We start from the raw sequence: 24,760 nt of genomic DNA, 5'->3' as shown, positions 1-24,760 counted from the left end.
CATATATGTTCCGAAGTAATGAGAATGAACACGACGTTAAAGCTGTTGTAAGAAGACGAAGTGGAAGTTTGTACATATTAATGATCTTCAGTCTTGTTTATTACATGAACGGTGAACTGTAATAACGACATCATCTGTAATACACAGAGATGGTTACACGAGCAAGTGTGTCATATGACTTAAACGAAACAAGTGTGAAATTTTGTATTGCCCGAGCGAGGGTAGTACATAATTTTGCACCATTTTCGTATAAGTCGTATGGCACAATTGCTCGAGTGTAATAATTTCATTATTGTCCATTTTATCAATGTAACATTTGTGCAGTAAAACACGGCAAGTGTAACGGACAACTAGAGTAGCAACATATATCGTGAATGAAATATTTCGAGACAACCATCAGGTCGACACAACGGTGTTAGACTATATGTAGATATACAACATCAGAGTGTAAATGATACAAAGTTCTTGTTGAACGATTATGAACATATTTCTAAACGTCCTATGCCAATCCTCAACAAAGCAGTAATTATATGCTGAAAAATACAGAAGCAATACACATCGTGCAAGACATATTTCGAGACAACCGTCAGTTCAACACAACGGTGTTTGACTATATGTAGATAGACAAAAACAGAGTGAAAGGGATACAAAGTTCATGTTGAATAATTTTATGAACATACATCTAAACGTCCTATGGCAATCATCAACAAAGATGTACAAATGCTGAAAACGTTGAGTTTCTGGTAGGTGCCTGTTGCATGCGTAATAAGTGCATGTTTGTAAATAACGTCCCAGTGAATACCATCCAGTATGACCTATCCGAGTCAACACTGTCATTACAAGTGGTATACGTATATCACAGCTGCCAGTGGAATTCGAGCGGTGTGACAGTATTTTCCTATATTATTAAAGTTACCAGCACGGACATTTAATGAGGTAATGTACATATCTAGTAACAAAGAATCACGCCGAGGACTTCCGTGGAACGTCGAGGACAAATATCAGTTAGGCGACAGTGTTACACAGAGTATGACGTCAAGCTAGCCTACACAAACGCTGAACTTACTTCCTTGTTGACAACCTGAATGCATGTCTTACCGTTGTGTGGCAAGTGATTTGTACGGAACATGTACCTACTCTCTCAACAGCAAATGGATACCTATTTGGATTAAAGTTTACTGTGTCAAGAGTCCTACTGATATCAAACGTGGAACAGTGAATTACGAATAGTGAGTGAGTATAGTTTTATGTCGCTTTCAGCAATATCACGGTATGCTTCCCACATTGTAACCATTGTAGAGGAACCAAACCCTGTTTTTAGTATGAACAGTTGGTTTGAACGAACAATGACATATTTATCACGTTTTAATAATATGTTCTTAGAAGAACATATCTGGCGATTGCCATTTATCGGGGTTACATGTACAAGTCCCTCTGTAAATGATGACAATCACTGCGCTCACTGTGAACATTAACACGTGAGAACTGGTGAATGACATCGCCCCACTTGGTTCATAATGAACACTACACTCGAAATCAGGTTGAGCTGTAAATAACTAGTTAGTTGGTAGTGGAACGGAGAATTAATACATGTTAAATATTAAAATTCAGATTAAACAGAATATTAGCTCGAGAAACCTTTACATGGCGGGTCCGCTCCTTTCGTTTATTGTTATGTCGCGGCTACAAAAATAGACACAGCGTCATGCTCAATGAGCTTTGGGGTATTTCGTGTTTTTAGAGTGAACCTGGACAAGAAGTCCTGTGGGATTAATTCTAGGTGGACTATCTCTCACCCAAGACTATCTCCCTTATATTGTGTTGATACTAATCTATTCTTCTGTATTGCATGGCCAACATATTCAGGCGATGTTTAACCAGGAAATGTCCATGGCAAAAATATTGCATCCACTGCGACACATACGGACACACTTCAACACAAAATACATGCCCAATCAAGCAAAACCACATTCTTAAACTAAACAAACAAATAAAACACACTGACCTGCTAAAACGTGCACGCATTCCACTCGCATATCATTCTCTCCTCTCAGTGTCTTCCTCCACCCCTTCTGCTAATACCACATCCAGCTCCATCCTCAGTCCCCCTCCAACCTCAAAACCCCCCAAAACACGCTCCATCCAACCCCGCCAAACCTACCCACCCACCACCCACCAAAACTACCCCCTGCACCCACCCAACCACGCACAAACCCACCAAACCTAAACAACCACTCCTACCCACACCCCAACCCTGCCCAAACACTGCCCCACCACCCCCAAACCAACCCCCACCTACAAATACCACCCCCAAGCCACCCTCCACCCAAGCTATCCCACCCCACCTCCACACAGCCAAAAAACACACTGCTCCCCCGCACAAACCCAACCTCACGCTCACACCACAAAAATTAAATCAAAACCTCAACAAACTCATAGAGTTCATATCTGCAGCCATTCTACTCAAAGCTCCCACCGCTAAGAAACTTCACACCCTCGCCCACAAACTCAAACTCTACCACAAGGGTCTAGCCAGCCTCCTTATCGCCATCAAAAACCTATCTTAAATCTCATCAACCACTAAGCTGCCCTAGCCAACAACATCCTATTGCAAATTATGCCCCATCCCATGGTCTTTACTAATCTACTGCTGCAAATTTCTGCAACCATGGCTTTATTACAGTGGAATTGCAACGGACTCCGAGTGCATGGGCATGAACTTAAGGCACTCATCGCCCAAAATAAAATCTCCCCCCAAATAATCGCTCTGCAAGAAACCAAACTATCACCTAAAAATGCCTTCAAAATACCAGGCTATATTTTCATTCGGAAAGATAGACCTCGGCCAATAAATATCCCAGGCCCCCCTGCCGGAGGCCTGGGCTTCTTTATAACAGAGCATTTAAACTATACCATTTTTGACATCCCCACCCAAGATCTAGAAGTCCTGGCTATTAAAACAAAACTAAATAATAAAGAATTTACCATCATAAACGTATATAGAAGACCCACCTACAAAATCACTACTACTGATTTAGAAATACTATCCAAATTCATAAGCCCATATACCATTATCCTCGGAGATTTCAATGCTCACCATCCACTGTGGGGCACTAGACCTTTCACCGACACAAATGGGACTCGTCTCTCCGACTGGCTAGACAAACACAATCTAAGCTCACTTAACGACAACCAACCCACAAGATACCCACTCTCCCACCTATACTCACCCACAGCAATAGATATTACATTCACTACACCTAAACTTACACAATCTTGTATATGGGAGGTCCACATTCGACACCTGGGGCAGTGACCACTGCCCCATTAAAATCACAATCACATCACACATACCCACCCACACCACACCCACTACCACCTCACCACAACCACACACAGAACTACGACTCAACATTAAAAAGGCAAACTGGAGCAAATTCTCAACACTTTGTAAACAAATAGACACTACAGCCATATTTAACACAGACATAAACACTTTCAACACAAACCTCACTAGCACCATACTTGACATCTCAAAAAAATGCATTCCAACTTTTCGGTATAACCCTACACAAAAAACAGTCCCTTGGTGGAGTACAGAAATCATCGACGCCAGAAAGGCAAGAAAAAAGGCCCTTAATCAATCAAAGAGGGACCGTTCGAAATTACATTTGGCAAAACTACTAAGAAATAAAACAAAGAAATTAATAGAGGCAGCAAAAAATGACCATTGGAAACAATTCTGTTCTACCCTTAAGCTAACAAGTCGAAACTCCAGAACTATGTGGAAAAAATTTAACGCCATAAAGGGCATCTCCAAAAAAACTATTTACCCAAACCTTCCGGACCTAGCCACAAATAAAGACAGAGCAAATGCATTTGCTGCCCACCTCTCGGCCGTCAGTAGCTCCACCAACTACCCACCTTCTTTTCAAAATACCATGAAAAAGCAGCCCCCATTCACCCCACAACCACCACACACAGATTTACCTATAAACAAAATAATAAACATACATGAACTCAAATCTGCTCTCAGAAACAAACACACAGCCTCAGCCCCGGGTCCAGATACCATTACATACACTATACTGAACAAATTAACACCTAACATGCAAAACTTAACACTTACCCTCTTTAATCATATCTGGACCTCAGGTACTATCCCAAACACATGGAAAATAGCCAAGGTGGTGCCAGTTCTCAAACCAGGGAAACCTAAAATGAGCCTGACTCTTATCAGCCCTATCTCCCTCACCTCTCATCTATGTAAAACTTTAGAAAGCATCATTAACAACAGGCTCAAACACCTCATATATACTAAAAATCTAATTAAGGAGGACCAGAGCGGCTTTACTCCAAACAGGCAAACTTTAGACCATATTTTACATTTGGAACAAGACATCAAGGTAGCCCATGCACAAAAACAATACACTATGGCCATTTTCATCGACTTTAGTAAAGCATTTGATATGGTTTGGCAAAACGGCCTCTTACAAAAACTCCAAAAATATGCCATTAACGGCAGAATTCTAAATTTCATTCACTCTTTTCTCAATAATAGACAGATAATCCTCAAATCGCACAACACCCTCTCGGACCCCCATCCCCTAGAACATGGGACCCCCCAGGGCAGCATAATATCACCAACACTTTTTAATTTCATGATAAACGACATATTCCCAGATAAATGGCCTGAAATTTCTAAAGCCAAATTTGCTGACGATATTTCTTTCTGGACTTCCTCCACTTCTGTAAAACAAGCCTCTACAAAATGCAAAAAAATGCTTAATCATATTCAAAATTGGGCCCAACAATGGGGGTTTCTCATTAACGTTAAAAAAACAGTGGGCATACTCTTCAAAACACAACGAATGCAAAATTCAACACCCAAACTACACCTAAAGGAAGCAAAATTCTTAGGAATAACATTTGACCAACATATGACATCGACACCCCACATTCACAACCTGGTCAACTCTTGTCAAAAAGATCTCAACTTAATGAGAGCCATCAGAGGCACAAACTGGGGTGCCGACAAACACTCACTCATCAACATATACAAAACCCTCATACTGCCAAAACTGGACTACGACGCCCCGATTCTCCACTCCCTCTCCTCTTGTAACCTCCAAAAAATAAACTCCATCCAATATAAAGCCCTCAAATTAGCCCTAGGCACGAGGGCTGGCACCTCCCTAAACACATTACTTCTACTCTCAGGCACCACTTCATTCACACAAAGAATCAACCAAAGAACACTCACTTACTGGGCTGGGGCCCAACATAACCCACTATTTAAACTCGTCACACATAAATACAGCAACATAAGAAAATCAACACTCAAGAAATTCAAATTAAATCCCCTAAAAGCTCCATGCCTCACCCACCTCCATAAACTACTACAGGCACAACAGCTAAACGACATACAACACACACCTCCCATTACAAGCTACATCCTCGACATACCCCCACCCACCCACCACAGACACCACCTTAGACAACATTCTCCAGCATTTACCAAAAAACACCAACAAATCCACCATAACAAACATTACAAACAACTATATAAACAATAACTACCCAACACACACCCATATATATACAGACGCTTCAATCAACCCAAACAAAACAACTGGTATAGGCCTACATGTCCAACAACCCCCATTACAACCAACCTGCACTATACAAACCATACCTCAATACACACAGCAGAACTAACAGCTATCCTCACTGCACTCCATCTAATACCCACCCTCCCACAATCTAACTTCTTAATTCTCTCCGACTCACTAAACTCCATCAGGCAAATACATAACAAGTACTCCAAATCTCGCCCTGATCTCCTTCACAATATCACAATCCAAACCGACTCACTTAAACGAGCAAATAAAAACATAACTTTCACCTGGATACCAGGCCATTCAAACATATTAGGAAACGACACAGCAGATACAGCAGCCAAATTAGCAACAACACAAAAATCACCAAATATAAACTTTCATACATCCAAATCAGAAACTAAACAACTCATAAAATCAAATATCCTTCACACTGACTTCCAACACAACATAAACAACAACAAATCAACATGGGTTACTTCCATTATTAAATCACCCTTAAGAAAAATTCCCACATTCTCAAACATTAAAAATATTGACACAGCCATAAACAGACTCATCACAGGCATCACAAACCTCAACCACACATTTTACAAACAAAACAGACATCCAGATGGATTATGCACACACTGTAATACCCAAGAAGACATAAATCACAAACTCATACACTGCCAGCAACAAAAGACAAACATTAAGCAACTACAAAACAACATTCCCTCTAAATACCACAATAGCATCCCACTACTCCTCAACCCCCACAACCCAACAAGTATCTTCAACGCCCTAACAGTATTCCTACAAAATTCAAACCTTCTAAAAAGAATCTAAAATTCATTATATAAACTACAGCTACCTCTCTCACCTCCCACTTACTCAAACATTCAGGCCAGCCGTTCAAACCTCGATTATCCACTCTGCCCCCCCTACAACTTCAGACACGGCTCCCATGTTCATTTATCCATACTCTGCACACGCCACGCTCGTTCTCCCCTCTCGCTAAATGTAAACAACCCGTCACAAGCCCACACTGCCAAGGTCAAGGTCACTCGCCAGCCAGCTAAACAACACCGCTTGTCCCTCAACCCGGCCTCTGCCTCTCTTCGCCTCACTTGCTCCCCACCCCCACCCACCCCCAACCTAACACCTGTTATTTATTCATCCCTTTATAGCCCCTTATATAACTTATGCAGCTTAACTGCATTAAATATCTGCCCCTATGCTTTACATTCTTAATACAACCCTCCCCGTCCCCCTCCCGCGTTACCCACCCCTAGGCCCCCTTTACATTCACCTATCGTTTATTTCAATTCTACCTCTTATTTATTAACAACCACTATTCCTTATCAATTTTTATTTCCTTTTCCTTTATTAAACTTGGCTTTTTATTATTTTTTATCTTTATCTATGTTTTAAACGCTTTTTATTCCAAATTCTACTTAGGTTTAACGCCCCATCATTTATATTTTTTGGGGTAAGGTGGTTTATCCTTTATTAACATTTATTATTTATTATATTAGCTCCCACCTACCCCGTCGGCGAAATTGGCTTACGCCAGAAGCCGACGTTAAACCTCCAATTTCGTCGTCGTCCAGGAAGTTATTTGTGACAATGCAAACCTCCCCAAGTTTACATCTTTCAAGGTGCGCTTATCAAGTCAAGCTGAACTGTCAACGGTATGACGAAGTCTGTGATCGTGTGGATATATGTCACCTATCTTTGCTACCTTCTTCAGCCAGTTTGTACAGGTGAGACATATATTTATATGGAGAAAGAGAATACTTGGTGAGTACCTGAAATAAAGGACAGAGCTCTGTGTACACAAACTAAGATAATTATGAATAATTATGAACACTGTGATAGTGTTACATGCTATGCATTTGATCATATGCATGTTTTGTATGAATGTATACACATGCCGCGGAAAGAGCACATTTAATGGGTAACTTTCCAAGTTAGGATTAAAGTATGGCTTCGATTTGCGATATGTGTAGCTGCACGTGTGTTCACGGGTGCTGCACGTTGAGAACATTTTCCGAGCTTCATCCTTGCTATGTGATATGATATATAATAGTTGAGAATAGAATGAGCTAGATTAAAAATAGTGGTAGATCATTAATGTAGGCTCAGTCAAAATCTGGAATGACAACCTTAAAAAAAAAGAAATGCCTGATGAGACGAGCCGAAAACAAATATTCTACAATGACGTTTTGTTCTTGTGAGTAACAAACAAAGAACCACCGCCTTGCAATTGGTATACACCAAAGTTAAATGTGTGTCGAGTGAAAAGAAAATGTAACTAGGTTAAGATGATCATGATGTACTCTTTAACATAGCCTATATCCTGTATCAACAGTAAATATCAAGTTGTAGTTTTAATAATCTCTACTAACATCAACACGATAGTTTTAGCACAAGAATAAGGATTTATAAGTTAAAATCACGTCGGCATCCTTTGAAGTTGTAATCCGTCCTCGGCCCTTGGTAATGCTTCTTCATCCCTCGGCATTCCATCACTCACACCAAAGATGAGGTAGACAAATATTAATAAAACAACATTCAAAACCTCAAACGTGAAAAGGTATCGTAAATTGGGCTGTATCGATGATGCATATGTACATATATATCATATCCACATGATCTCTCGACCCTTAAAATTACTCAATCTTTACTGGTTCATTTAAAATGAGCTGAACACACGTAAACGAATTTGTTAAGGAAAAAAATGGCATACCATATGCATAACGTTCACATGTACATACAGTCAAATTCCGATGAGTCGAATGCCGGTGTCTCGAATATTATGCATAACACGAAGTACCTGTCGGTCCCGACCATTCCCTGCTATTTTTGTCATCATTTGATTTCCGGTTACACGAATTCGTCTCATAAAAACACACGATTACTCGAAATGGAAATTTGGTCCCATGAGATTCAAACAATAGTAATCTTGTATACATAAGCCGAAGTCAGTCAATGAGAAGTTAATTGGTGATCAAACTAACTGATCCAATTAACAAACCAGCGCGGGTCGCACCTTTCCGCTATTGTCGGTCGAGTTCAAAAGGCAGATTAGTGATTTTACGGAAACGGAATAATTAGCACATGACATTGAGTTAACTCAATCAAATCGGTTGTGTTATTTAGCAGCTTTCATTCGGTTATTACTATTCATGATCTGTATATCATGGCGGAGTTACAATGTTCCCAGCAATCTGGGGTGATAAACAGATCGGAAACATCAACTCCAAAACGTAAGCGCATTCTAAAAGTGCACACTATTGACAAGAAGTTTGCAGCGATCACTGCAGTGGAGGCAGGTACCAAATCCAAGAGTGAAATTGCGAGAGAGTTTGAAATTCCACCTAACACTCTTTCTACTTGGTTCTGTGAAGGACTGGAGGAATTTCTCGAGTCGGTCCCAGGTACAAACAACGAACATTTTTCCCACTTGGCAAGCGTCCGTGAATTTGTGGATAAATGTAAGGGAAATTCACAGAAACAAACATTAATGTCAGACTTTTTCCAGAAGTGAGTTCATCTTTTTGTATTAATAACATTCAAGATGGCGGCATGTACAAGTATATCTATCGATTGCCGATAGATTTTGTTCATGGATTTTAAGAGGTAAATGTACATGTATTTTGTATTTTATTGTGCTAGTATTGAAATGTGTTCTCATCTGTATACTGTTTGTTTCCATTATCCATTATTATCCTGAATAAAGGAATTGTTCAATATTCAATCATCTTTTTTTTCTACCCTCATAGACATACCTATGTCTCGAATACATCGATAAGCCTAATCTTTTACTTGGTCCCCAGCGATTCGACTCATCGGGATTTGACTGTATGTGTGTGTTGTGTTTATGCAGGTACAACATACCTCAGTAAGGCTTGCTATGGATCCGATCCATCCTGTACTCAGCATCATGTCAGCTGCAACTCTACCCAGAAGATCGCCATCGTTGACTACTACACTAACAACCCGAAGTGCACACAAGTAGGCCTCTCTAGCTGCGACAATTACAGTGCGGACGGTGTAACAGAACATGAATATGACAGATTCAACTACACCGAGATGTTCTCCCTCTACAAAAAATGTTCAACAAAGAGTCAGTGTGTGTTTCCAGGTCCCCGGCGGAATGTAACTCGTACATTCTCTGTTGTAAAATATCAGTGCATTGAAGGTAAGTGTAAAGTGCAATTTAGACTAAAAAACATATGTTTCGCTATTACTGTTTTGATAGAAGAATTATCTTACCTCACGATAACGTGTTCAGAAGGCTGTGGCAACCACAGTGACCACGATGGATTCATTTGTATGTTGGCAGTATGCATGCCGTTATTTTCATTCATTTACCAATTTGAAACTTCTTATTGGTGAGATAAACACATTACAGTGAGTCGCTGTTCGTATTCCGTTTTCCGTCAAGATGCAATCGTTGCCTTCTTCAGATTTTAGAATTCAGCGGAGCAACACACACGACTAGATGTCATGGTGTGGTAATAAAATGTTCGGATACCAGCGTTGCGACCGACTAGTGGATAAGCGTTTGATGGGCAATACATCATTCCATAACGATTGCCCTCAGTTTTGCTTCCACATGGACAGAGGGCAGTAATTCAGAAGACAAGACAGTGACACTATCTGTTTACATATCTTAACTGATCTGACTGGGGTGCAAGGGGTCTAATGATGCTTCGTGCTGTCAGCGTCTTCAGTTTGGGGCTAGAGGAGTACAAGTATTGGTTCTCATAGCAACTCTCTCTGGAGCGGACGGACGAATACAGGAACCATAGCAAGTCGCACCATCAAAGATCATGTTCTATCCTTTGTAGAAATGAAGACACGTAACCTCCCGTTACCACATGATAATGCAAACCTACTCGTTGCACGTGATGTTACAGGCGTTTTGATGCAGCATTAGACTGTTCAGCTGCCTGCCTTCTCTTCAGCCTTCTCAAACAAACAATATGTCTGGGTGAAACGAAACGACGCCGACTACAGCACCGTAACTAGCCGGAAACGCAATCTCGGTTAGACGAAGATGTGACTGACACTTCGAACAACATTCGCCAGGCTGTTTTCAAACATCTGGTGTCTTCTGCTTCAACTTCACCAGCACACATTGTGGTCATGACATCAACAAGAAATAAAATCATTCAGCATAGTTAAATCGGGATTGTTTGTATCGGGAACGTGATGTTGAAAGGCAGTAAGCTAATACTTTATGTAAAGGGAAATCTCAGAGTAACACTATCCTGAAGGATAACATTCATCTAACATTTTTTCCTTTGGTATGAAGTGTTTTGAAGCAACATATGTATGTTTCTAAAATAACGTTTGGTGTTATTTTACTTTCCATTTAAGATATGTTAAAAGTTACAAGCGGCCTCGCATTAATCGTAGTGTAACAGATTCGTTTTGCACCTGCACTGGGCAACACTGCTTTACTTTGAAAGGTGATACCGTTAATACTATGATATTTAAACGCCGCAGCTGCGGATACAAATTAAACTTTTTGATGATAACGAGCATGAGCATGCTGAAATTTTGTTCTATATCACTTCGAGCTTCGAAATGAAAAATACCTTATTCTTATTTTTGTAGTTAGTCAGATCATCTAATGTCCAATGCACTCAATACGCGTTGTATTACAGAAGCGAACACGAAAATTCGCTTTATCAAAAACCGCCAGCTGCACTCAGGTGTTCTCTGGATGTGGATGACAAGTTCTGCTAATTTATAGTTTCCATAAAAGGAGTGCGTTTGATAAGCAAGACGTTGACGCAGATAAAGACAAGCTCAGATTGTTAGGAGGAAGATGTTGTATCGTCGGTAAGCTGTTTAGCACGCAGCAACTCATCACAGGTGCTGGACACGACAATGTGTATAATTACTTGGAAATCAAGAACATACGTAACGCACGTGAACGAAAGACTAAATGTGACTGTGGATGGCTAAAGTTTGTCCACGGAGCAACAAAATAATGTCATTGAGCTCTTTGTTTACGAAACTTCGGACAGTTGTAGAACAAACGCTTCAAGAGTACTGCAGACCCTTAAAAGACAGTTCTAGTTATTTCATTTAAGAAAATGCTATCTTAACGGAGGAACTTCCATATGACGTCTACAGTGAAGACTCTCAAGGACAAGGAAAACCCAAATATTATGATTAAAGAAAATCTGTACTAACCAACACTGTACTTCATCGCCATCGTCATTGTCAATGTCATTTTGCTTTGTGTTTATCCCTTTTCAAGGGCAAGTGCCCTCTTTTCTGTATGGCTACGGACGTATTTTAGAGGCTTCTATATTTTAACTGAGGTTCCAGTGCTCTGAAGTAAACTGAGTAAATTTGCACCCATGATGTAGGGCAAGCAACATAAGGTCTTGCCATGGAACCGATGGACTCGTCTGTACTCGACATGACAAGAGCTGCAACTCCACACAGAAAATCGCCATCTATGACGCCTACTACACTAACAACACCGAGTGTACACAGACAGGCCTCTCCAGCTGCGGCAATTTCAGTGCGGACGATGTAACAGAACATGGATATCACAGATTCAACCACACCGAGCTGGTCTCCCTGTGTGTTTCAGGGTACTCGGCGGGGTGCAATTCGTACATTCTCTGTTGTAAATTCTACCATGGCTACGTGAAATGCTCGAATTTGATTGGTCAAGCCATAAAATTAGAAGGTATCAATTTGGATTGACAATGCGTCTGATTTCATGGCGCTTCACTGCGCACGTAAACAACACTGGCGCACTACTTCAGCTTGGCCACAAACATTATTAGGGGACCTCACTATCATAATTATTACCTTCTATTCTAAAAATATTCAAACTCAATTACAATACACAGCCCCAAACATAAACAAACAATATCTAACATATAAATCAGAAAACCTTGTAAAAAGACATCCCTATCTATCCCTATATGTGCGGCAAAACGTTCGTAAACATTTACCTACCTGGTAAATGGTATATTTATTTCCGTTTAGAATGGGAAATTCGCAAGATAACGGTCAGGTGAAACACAAAATTTGCCACCCATACTTCATCATGTCCCATTGCATCGTTCAAAATGTCAAAAATTGAACCATGAGAATTCAGTTCTCTGCCACCTTCCCCGAAGGCTGTCACTGCTATGTTCGTACACTTTGAAAAGCTTGGCCATAATCCAGTCCAAAATGATGAGAACAATGTTCCAAGTAATCCCAAGTTAGTCACATGTACACAAAGCTGCACTGTCACTCTTCCTCGCATGCCGGGGTGGAGGCACGTACGTGAAATCATGATCGACACTCGCCGGTCATAAAAATCAACAGTCTTTGATGAGTTACAGGTTATAGGTCGATCAGAAAATGATCTATTCTTCGATTCTGCAGGGTTCAGATTCGACAGTCAGTCAAGTACTTTCCACTGTCACTTCGAATTTCAACCATTCGCAAAATGTAAACACTGGCTCGTCCGCCATTTCAAACTGTTGCGTAACTGTCTACTTCCAAGAAAATAAGTAGGTCAGACGATTCCATTATAGTGTAGCCAGGGGGGTACAGTAATACGGCACACAAAACAATAGGCTGGTTTCGGTCTTATGGAGTTATGATTATAGAAACCAAGCTTTTAGGTGTTACATCATTGCATTGAATAAACAGTAGTTTGTTTTCTTTGGACAGAATTAAAAAAAAAAATAATACGAACGTAACCTACCACTCCTGTATCAGACGAGTTCAATTCGTTTCTCATCCCATGCCGGATTACGCAGTGTCTTCCACAGGACGAGGAAGTTCGATGTTAAATCGGTTATGATAGAATGGAGATAAACATACTGTGTTTTGAAATTAGATGAATGTTAGACCGAATCTCCTAAATATCAGTGTATTGAAGGTAAGGGTACAGTGTAGTTTAGACTGAAAACCTGGATTTCTCTATTACTGTTTTAATAGAAGAAAAATCGTGTCTCACGATAACGTGTTCAGAAGGTTGTCACCACAATGACCATGTTGAATTCATTTGTATGTGGACAGTATGCATGTTCATATCGAAGTGCATACCATTGAACGGCAACTACAGTTGAGTTTAAATAAAATACATAAATGGTGTCTTGCAAACGGCTTTAAATTTTCTAAATCAAAAAACTAATTGTATACATTTCTGCCGTAAATATAAACCACATAAAGACCAAGAACTGTTTTTAAATGGCACTCCCATCAAGGTTGTAAAAGAGGCCAAGTTCTTGGGTCTCATTTTCTTCCGCATATCAAATCTCTAAAAACTAAATGCCTGAAGGCACTCGATTTATTGAAAGTCGTGTCTAATTCAAGGTGGGGAGGGGATCAAGCTATGCTCCTACACCTTTACAGATCACTTGTCCGCTCGAAGCTTGATTATGGCTCCATCGTATATGGTGGAGCCTGCAAAAGCTGTCCACCACCAAGGCCTCTTTGAGAACCTCTCCTATTGATAGTCTCTATGTTGAGGCCGATGAGCCATCCCTTACCCAACGTCGTATCAAACTATCTTTACAGTATTTAACAAAACTCTATTCTAACAAGTCTAATCCTGTATTTAACTGTGTTTTCAATCCGTCTTATGAAGAGTTGTACAACAAAAAGCCTTCTCTTGTTCCGCCTCTTGGTTTAAGAATTCAACCATTTCTTTCTGCTGCCGGCATTGAGCTGGAAAATATATCTCCTTCCCGTCTTCTTTCTTCTCCTCCTTGGCAACTGGTGAGGCCTGAAGTTGATCTAACTCTGACAAAGTTTAAGAAATCTGAAACTAATGAATTACAATATAAACAAGAATATAATCAGTTAAAAATCAAATATAATACATACAAATCCTTATTTACAGATGGGTCCAAGGACGGTGGCGAAGTTGCATGTGCCACTGTCATTGGATCCAGAACAATATCTTCTAGACTACCTGATAACAGCTCTATATTTACAGCAGAAGCAAACGCGATCTTAAAATCTCTTAAATATATTCAAAGACATCCCAAACATAAACAATATATAATATTTTCTGACTCCCTTTCTTGCCTTCAGGCTATTAAAAATCTCTCTTGCAAACATCCCCTTTTAATAGAAATTATTGAATTATATAATGATCTTGCTACTGGCCAATGCGACATCGTCTTCTGTTGGTTACCCAGCCACGTTGGCATTTCTGGGAATACAATGGCCGATCTTGCTGCCAAGGCAGCACTCAACAAATCTGTGACACCACTTCTTATTCCTTACTCTGATTACAAAGCTTGCATTAGAACTTACATCCGTGATCTGATGCAGAAGAATTGGGACACCCAAGTAGGTATCAATAAATTACATGAAATAAAACCCTATATCGGTTACACTTACTTGAGTTGTCAGTCCAGATTTGAAGATGTCATCATACGATGATGTCGTATTGGCCACACTAGATACACTCATGTGTACCTATTGAAAGGTGAGGATCCTCCGTTTTGTATCCCTTGTGATGAAAGACAAGGGATAAGTATTTCAATGTCAAAACATTGAAGGATCTTTTTTATAATGTTAATTATCATGTAATCATTGAATTTTTAACAGAATTAGATTTGTTGACTGATCTGTAAATAGCTAAATATTTTATTGTTGGTAGTTTATATTAGTAACTGAGATTGTTAGTGAGAGGGTCCTCCTGAGAGGGAATGTAAGTCCCAAAACTTTCTAAGTCAATTTAAACTTGCCAGGATTTTTAAACGTAGTATTCTTGTCATTTTAATTTTGGCTAACATTTCTCACAATCGCCAGCAGCTGAAGGGATGGTGTCAATCCATCTAGGGTACTTGGGGGTAGCAAAGGTACAGTTAGTCCCCATGGTCCCTGGTATGGTGATCTACCTTCAGTTGTTGGCGATCTATAGCCTATTTTCATATTGTGCTGTCCCCTATAGTTAAAACGTTTTAGATTTAATTACTAGTTTTACATGTATATCTGTGATACTCTAGTTGCTTTACAGTCCTTCGTCCGCAAGTTGTTTATAATATACATATATTTCATTCCCATATCAAATGTTCTCGTCACGATATGGCTTAAATATTGCCGATGTGACGTTAAATATGAACTCACTCACTCACTCACTCACCCACTCATATCGAAGTTTTTGTCGTCATTTACATTTCGTTTAACAATTTTAACTTCTTTTTGAGAAATAAGTTATTTGGTGAGGTAAACACAAAGCAGTCACTGGCAAAATGCAATCATTGCCTTCACTGTTGACAATCAATAAATGTTGCCTTGTGACGTGAGTAGATCGGAGGAACGCTCCCGATTTGCCACTAGATGCCCAGGTGTGACGGCACATTAATAAGAAAATGTTCAGTTGGTGCATCTTTGAATCGATATGTCAATGTAACAGATCGTATAACAGTGTTGAGGCCGATTCGTGGATAACCGTATGTAAGCTTTTGAGGGAGCATTACATCATTCTATAACGATACCCTCGGTTTTGCTTCCACCTCACTATCTAGGGATATTGGTTGCTACAGTACTTCTCTGGGACTGACGGCGGAATACAGGAGCCATAACAGGTTGCTTAGCACAGGCTACAGGGACAACATTCTCCGGACTGTTTTGAAACACAGGGTGTCTTCAGTGCGCATGCAGTCGCTACATCAACGCCATCCTTAGTGATCACATCCGACATGACATTGGTGTTTGATTTATTACATTATTACGCTCTCCCTCCTACTAACAGCCGATTTTTTTTGTCAGTGACAAATATGCAAAATTAGTGTGTATTTGTCAATAGCGTATTACGTTTGAACCTCCTTGTGTGAAACATGGTTACATTTTTAGTATCTTACATAACATTTTACGTCACATTTGTTTCAATTGCGGGTTTGTGTGCGAACATGAATATACAACTGTTATTAAAGGAGACACGTCAGTAGTCACCTGGGCGATGGGCATGAAATGACAGCAGACACCACATTGCTCAGGAACTCCTTGATTGTAATAAATGGAATCACAACATCAAAATGGTGAATGGAAGTGTGTTATTTTAGGCACAAATGGGAATAGTTAAGGCATACCTGATTGAAAGAAATACTTTCAAGAATTTTTGTACATTGTTGGTCTTACTTGGAGAAAATAATCCCAGAAGAGCAAACCTATTCCGTGGTCAGTGTGCTCTTTGTATTTTTTCTGCGATCGTGCATGGGTTTGTGTGCATGCATATGTGGCACTGGAGACAAATCGAGCCAAAAGGTAAACACTGGTTATGAGCAATGTAATATGAAGCAAACTCTGACATATTGGGTCTTTTGGTGGCATTTAGAAGTGATGCACATAAGGAAGAGAGTGTTTTATGGATGTCAACATATTTATTATGAGGAAAACAACACATTATGAGGAACTGGTATTGTGGATCCTCAATACTGAAACAAATTCAAAGTGGATATAAGCTCAATCTCACCTATGCCAGAAATCTCGGAAATCAGAAATATGTCAGATGAGGAAGAGAGTTTGTGTGGATGTCAGCTTCTTTATTATGAGAAACACCAATCAATATTACAATGAAAATGTATTTCCTAGTTTATGTATGATAGTGTGCCATACATACGTACATCGTATATGGCAATGAAGCAACTTATAACCTAATTGTGATAAAACACTGATATCGAAATATAATCATCTGTCTTAAATATATGTTCTGGTTAAAATATATGTTCAGTACACTTTACTTTTGAGTGACACAACGGCATGTAAACCTGAGCACACACTAAAACTGTGCGTGAGTGAGTTCAAGTTTATAGTCACAGCGGCAGTATGTCAGCCATATCGTGACTTAAGATAGTTATAAATTCATGACAAATGCACAAATTTTAAAAACCTGTCGACGAAGGACAGTAAAACCAACTAGTATATCACAGTAATAGAAAATAAAACTAGCGTATATCTCTAAATATGATTCCAATTAGGACAATACAATATAAAATAAGGCTGAGGATCGCCAACAACTGAAGAAAAATCACCACTCTAGAGACTTAAAACTGTGAAACATGTTATAGCAAAGCATTCACGGTTAACCCTAGTAATTATTGAGAATAATGAAACTAAACGCGTTCCGCTTCTGTGTTTTACCAGATGTCAAATTAGTCGCATGCTGTTTGTTTAGATACATTTGCAGGCTTTGTTATAGATTTGAATTTCTGCCTCTACCTGCGAGAGATAATAATACCACGGTCACGTTCAACACGTGTTATTGTATATATCTTCATTAAATTAAATAATGTCATGTGCCAACACCAGCATAAAGAATCAAATATGTTTTAACTGGAGTTCTAAGGAATAATCATGTGTGGACACGGCACCTATGTACACATAAAGCAATCATTATCTCATCAGAAAGGTAGAAATTATCATCCGGCAATCCTGATATTTCTCCTAGTTTCATAACGAAATTTTGAGGATTTCTATATTCAAGGTAGGTAGATTTATCGCCTCGTATATAATGTCTGATACTATAAATGTTTCAGAAGGTGATTCCCTGAACATCAGCGAAGGTGTTGTAGAGTTATCTCAAGCCGCGATTAACCATGGAAACCAACTGATGCCCAATTGCTCAAAACGAAACGACACTTACGTGTGCAGTTTCAAGTCTGATGACACTGCCACAAGGATATATGCTCTTGATGTGAGACTGAATCGAGGAAATAGACGGAAATGTTTATCACAGTTGTCTGTCCGACATGGGAATGTCATCACAACGAATAATTGTTCAACAGTGTTCAAACCGTTTGAGAGACTCAACGTAACAACTGAACTCCCTCTACATATCCGATTCAAAGATATCCGAAAGCAGTCATCAATTTGGCTTTTGATCAAAGGTACGAATGGCGGACAATAGACATGCTATTGTATACACATTGTATAAGTAATTTCAGTAAATATCATGTAGTACATGTACCTGTATGTTCAATAGTAGAATGAGAAATCACCAGTCCTTACGTAAACAAATGAAAAGTACCATGGTGAATCGTGATTAAGAATACCTTATCTTGCGTGTATTTTTCGTTTAGTTCCATCTTATTGATGTATTACGGATGCTTAATTGTATGATGACAAAACTGTATGATATTATGCTTGAGTTACTTTGTCATTTAATGGGACATGTGAAACTGGCGCACTCACAAGCACAGGTAGACAGCCACGAAATACTTCCATTATAACTATTGTACAATTACATGTATATTTCTTGTCCGATCACTTCTGGGATGTTTCATTGCCATCTTAACCTCAATGAGTCCAACACGTGTATATTGATCAAACAGGTACAAACACAAGAACAACATACAGCCATGATTCCACGACAAATGACAGCATACCATCAGGTTTGTTAGTTTTTTGTTAGTTAAACGCTGCACTCAGCTAATTTCAAGCTATGTGAAGGCGGTCAATATCACCCAAAACAGTGCCATGCATATCTTCAGTCAAGTAACTAAGGATAAATTCACACTTAAGATGTCAGATCTAATTGCCAATGATGATTTTAATTTTAGGAACGTCACTGAAAGATCAATATCTTACTTGCCGGCTTTGTTCCCAAAGGCCTCTAATTAATACATTCACATCATTATGATTTTCGTCAAACTTAGTTGCATTCATACATATCTGTATCTTGCAATACATTCAGGTTCAATTTGATATTAAGAGGGAACATTTTGACAGCTGTAACTGCAGAAATGGAATACTAGTAAACGCAAAAGACAACGTGTAAAATCATGCCTGATTTATGTCATGTGAGTTTCATATATATCACCTCACACACACGTAAATGCAATTAATTATTGTTTGTTGACTTACACAATACAATTCAAACAAATAACTAGTTACATTCTAAAACAATCCAGTGATTAAAATCAAGACCATATATTTATTTGCAGGGCATAAGTTCCGATCTGTACTTTTGATAATCATGGGTGCCCGGTAATCTATCAGAATTTGTTTGAAGCTGTACGCGTACTCACCAGTTTCAGCTAGGTGGCGACCAATAGTCTAACCCGCGCGATCCAGTGATTAACGTCACAACTTGATCTAAGCATGTATGATATATGTATCAACTAGTAGTGTTAGACGCCTCTCTTACAGCAAGCATGGGTAACTGATAATTTTTATTGGTGACCTTAATCGCCCACCCTTAATTTATCCATTCACAACTTAATTGTTTGTTCGCCTATGTATATAACAATACGTCACATGTACTGAAACAATGATTGATTTGATCTCAGGACAGGCAGAAAGTAACGCTGGTGCAATAGCTGGAGGAGTTGTGGCCACAGTCGCAGTTGTACTGGTTGTCACATTGGTGTCAGTGTGGATCATACGGCACAGGTAAGTATTTAATTAGTCCATTTTGTATGTCTGTAGTGTTGACTTGTATTATCGAATTTACAACATGTGATACTGACAAACTGTCAACACGCATGCTCCAACTTGGGTTACCATGGTAGCTTTCAAAGGTTTGGAACATCACTGAATAGTTCATGAATAACCCTTAGAGATTTATATTGATTACTTGCATTAAGATTGCAATGAAGTATGTTCATAACGCTACTATATATACCTCTATTAGTGTTAAGGCTACCTGTGTCTGTACATTAACTTCCAGACGAGCGAAAAGCGAAGGGAAGGAGAAGACTGCATCACTTCCGAAGGATGCAAAGTCTGGCATGACCTACAGTTTAGCCGGTAAGATCTCACAGGAAAACTACCATGAAATCCAGGACCTGAAGACACACAACAGTGACTATGACTACGCTACCGCGGACGACATGGGTCTTCCTCCAACTACAAACACTTACTTCACCATCGAACCTGCTGGGAAGCTAACTGCAAACGACAATTCAACACCCTCTGCAGCTGAAGGCGTGTATGATCACATTGGAGACAAGACATCCCAACAGACCAGTGACTACGATACAACAGCCTCGGTGGCTCAACCAGGAAATACTGGAGAAGATGGTTATGGTTACAATCACTTCCAAAAGAAAGCCAACACTCAGACACAACAGAATGACTACGACACTGCTGCCTCTGCAAACCAGGCAGTTGCCCAACTCAGTTTGGCCGAAAAGAACACAGATGAAGACGACTATGACCATTGTCATAGGGGAACCAATGCTTCTGAGACTGTTAGCTCGCCGTATGATTCTACATCTGGAGTAGAGGATAACCCTGATTATTCTGTTGCAGGGCAAATGAAATAAGCATATCCCGAAATTGGAATGTGTATGCGTGTTCTTGTCGTACTGTACATATACATGTACCTGAACGACTGCACACTCCGTACTTCATACCTGTCCTTAGTTGAGGTGCCAAAGAATGTTTCCAGTCAAATGCTTTTTCGTATCAGTGTTCAACATTATCACAAGAAAGGCGAGAAACAGATGGCCTATTCATATAAGGTGCGGTAGATTGCACTGAAATTTATCACAATTTCAGACTGGTTTATTTATGATTTTTGGTTTGCCAGCACCATCGAGTTATATGGACATATGCTGAGATATTGGTCACTCACAGACGGAATGATTAATCCTTCCTTGAAACGATTTTATCAGGTTGGCATTTCCACTATTATCAGTTATGCCTCTTTGATAATAATTAATGAATTTACATGGAGTAAATACATAATACACTGCAAATACCAATTCAGCACCATTACTGTTTACACAACTATGTTTACAGCTTAAAATGAATATTTGGCAGAATTATGCAACTCTCATTCATCGGTTTGTTTCGGGTTTTCAAACTTAGTTTGTCTTCATATTTAAAAATAGTACATAAAAACACAGATTATGTAATACACGTTGTGGCAACTGTTTCCAGGTTCCATTTTAGTGCTTGTGGGTACTATATTTTGAATGTTGAGTTCTATGGTTTCAGTACGTTTTCAATTCTTCACCACCAGCTCCTGTATTTAGCTTACAACATTCACGTACATCGTCTCCTTTAGAGGACTTTATATGAGGAATACTGAAATAGGTTTTCTTTATTGATTTGAAAGGTAAGATGCTCATGATAAGAGTGGATCGTGTTTAAGCGTACACAGGTCACAACAATTAGAACAATTTCATAAATATTCATACTTTTGATTTTATTCATGTTTGAATGTTAGGAAAATTGATGTGTACGTCAATAAAAATAACCAACAAAAACAATTAAAACATGCTGCCAGGCGGATAACTAAGTGTACATCATATGTTCAACGCTTGTTATATTTACACCTTCTCCGGAAACTAGAGATTTTATTACTTTTTAGGTTGAAACATGATACCTTCAGTGCTTGGGATATTTACGATTACACATTGTTAGTAAAGTAGAGATTGGGGTACATTTTTGGGTTGAGTCCAGTCTTTGATTTTACAACTCATTAAACGTTGTTGAAATGTTTAATTTAATCCTTTTAATGAAATCTTGAACTTGATTATTTTCAATTAATTTCCTAACTCGGAATTATTCCTGATAGAAAACAGTACCAAATAACAAATATATATACCAGACTTTTCATGTGAAATGAGTGAAGGGGGTGTAGGAAAATTCAAGATGGCTGTTACAGACGATACAGGGTCTACTTTGAGGTCCGTGATACCCATCTTAGATTTTTACTGGTTATATGATAGGTCAGTAGTTCTGCTCGCTGATTGGACAATCTCACTACGAGGCCTAATCATGACAGAAGAAAACAATCACTTGATATAGTTTTGGTTAAGATTTGAGATATGCTCCATACTTTATGTACATCAACAGTTAATAGATAGTGAAACTTCAGGGTCAGATTCTGTCAAAAGCATCCATCATTTTTCAACAGCCAGGAATCTGCTGAAAGCTTACTTGAACCGACTTAGCTTCCCATACCTGAATGTTCAATATTTATCGTTATATGTGTAAATAGTATGAAACATACAGCCCTCAGTCATACAGTGACGGATATAAATCTATCCTGTGAATACTAATCTTGTACAATGCAGAATTTGCATGTAGAGTTATCTCTCTTCCTTCGTCGATAAAGATGGTTCTCGGAAAGATGAGTTCGTTTTGTGCACATTCTGGTAAGATTATACGATCTACGGCCAAAACGTTCCACTGACTACTTTCAACTTTGCTAACAAGGATGTGAGACACATGAATGTTATAACTTTAGAACGTCAGTATTCAAAACATATACAAAGCATTGTAGTACATGTATGTCATTGTGGATGATCTTCTTGCAACATCATGATGAAACGGATTAAACATGTCAAGTATATCAAGACTGGGTATATCAGGTCGCGTTTTCTTAATGAGAAATAACCAGCATGTGTATATGATTATTATATTTGGAATTTTAAATAGCGCTATAGTCCATCCCACACGCATGCTCAAAGCGCTTCTTTGTTTTTCCCCAAATCAATTGGATGGCAATTCAGCGGCACATCATATTATCAATCTCAACGCCCTGGGGAACCATACAACTCTTGCTGTCACTAGGCGCACTGAGTTCATGGTCCCCATTCACAGCTGGGTGGACTGGGACAAACAGTCACAGTACTTTGTCTAAGTTTAATGCACGTTGCTGTACCTGCACCTAGGTGTTTGCACGCATTCATGTGGCCACCATCTGGTCATATACCAAATATCCGTGGGTTCTTTTAAGTGCACAGGGTTGTGTACTGTACACTAAGAGTTGTGACACTGAAACAGTCTGTAAGCAAAGTTGACTCCAAAGTTTTTACGCCCGGAGGTGGGCTCGATCCCGGCACCTCCAAGCTCGCTGGATCACTAGCCTAGCGGCCAAGACAGCTCGCAAACCACGACCCCGTATAGTTAAAAGTTGAGAGATAAGGATTGGTTGCCAAATAGCTTAATGATGATGCACTTTTACAACTGATGCCCTGTGTTCTTTCCTGTAAATGATATGAAGTAGTCTGGTCGTTAGTTTTGTTATGCTCGAAGACTCGATGTCTTGATATGGCCTGAATATTATCATAAATGGGGTAAAACCAAATTCAGTCTTCCATTCAAACTTTGTACAGCAAGCTATATTCAGTTATACAATAAACAAGAGTTTCTTTCAGTAACTTCTCTTGCAGTAATATTTGTACTCAAAAGACAAAAGGAAATGTCCATGGCCTACTAGTATTTACCGGACATTTTGACCTGTCACGATAAACGTCACTCGTCGGATGTGACAAAATATGCTGAACGTTATATAAATATCGCATGAAATATGCTCATGACATATATTTATTCCATATACAAGATTATATATTTTGGGGTTTTGTGTTGTTCGCTTGTACTTAAACCTCTGCCGGTCAAGGAAAAAATAAACGTTTGTCCACTTTTTAACAGGGCGAGCCACCACTAAGTCGACTACTGATGTTTGTCTGTGTATGTAGTTGTAACAATGGTGTGTAAGTGAAACATATTTCACCTGGTTGATGTAAGAACAGACTTCTTAACGTCCTGTTCCTCTCTTCAACAAAGAAGAATGTGTTGTAGATACATTTAATGGGAATGTTTGTCTTTGTCGTCGATGTTAACTACATATAATACGACCTATCTGTGTGACCACTGCTGTCCAGGTATCCTGTGACATTAGATCTCAAAGTACGTGACGGTATTTTCCTTCATTAGTAAGTGCAGTAGTTTCACATTACCATGCAATGTGGTCGTGTACAGAGGTAGAAAGAAAGATTCACAACTTCTTCGCGGATAACTTGCTTTGCTTCGCGGAGATTTTATAAGTGAGGCGGCAATGTTGTACTATACCAATCTAGCCTTCATAAATGCCTCACTAAAGCACTGTCGCAAATGCTAGAAAAATGCTTTTTGACTTATATTTAACATTTTGAGGCATTACAGTTACATAAATAACAAATATCACTTTAAGAAACATCTACCTAATGTAGACCGAGGAAATAAATTTTGAGACATGCCCTAAAATGTGTTTTTACTGATGAAAATACCAAAAACTTATAAAAGTAACGGGTAGTGAGTCGTTATTTGATACAAACATTAACTGCCCGTGTTACGTCATCAGCATGCACGGTATCGACAGGTGAAATTGACACCTGAGCACACGCTCGGGGGAAGGGGTCATCTCAATAGATGTTTTCTTCAAAATGTTG

The 24,760-nt window shown here is 39.2% G+C and overlaps 1 protein-coding gene across 12 annotated transcripts in view; it reads left to right on the top strand.

The window, feature by feature from the left end:
- The window catches only part of LOC124265724, a 202,363-nt gene that overhangs the window by 60,830 nt on the left and 116,773 nt on the right, over positions 1-24,760 (top strand). For 2 of the 12 annotated variants that reach the window (XM_046700549.1, XM_046700550.1), the window contains exons 1-3: positions 830-1,233; positions 7,259-7,400; positions 9,490-9,804. The exons of 2 other annotated variants lie outside the window; for them this stretch is intronic. In XM_046700549.1, the coding sequence (XP_046556505.1) occupies positions 7,322-7,400; positions 9,490-9,804 (394 nt within the window). In that variant the 5' untranslated portion in view covers positions 830-1,233; positions 7,259-7,321. Of the gene's footprint in view, positions 1-826; positions 1,234-7,258; positions 7,401-9,489; positions 9,805-18,130; positions 18,482-18,925; positions 18,986-19,882; positions 19,986-20,262; positions 22,918-24,760 lie in introns of those variants that run through there. 8 more of the 12 variants (XM_046700552.1, XR_006895512.1, XM_046700551.1 and 5 more) reach the window with 8 other exon arrangements.

This window comes from Haliotis rubra, unplaced genomic scaffold, assembly GCF_003918875.1.
Source record: "Haliotis rubra isolate DU_JTF1 unplaced genomic scaffold, ASM391887v1 Scf990, whole genome shotgun sequence".
Classification (NCBI taxonomy): domain Eukaryota; kingdom Metazoa; phylum Mollusca; class Gastropoda; order Lepetellida; family Haliotidae; genus Haliotis; species Haliotis rubra.
Note: the sequence above shows the minus strand (reverse complement) of the source record. Positions and strands in the feature narration are given on the sequence as shown.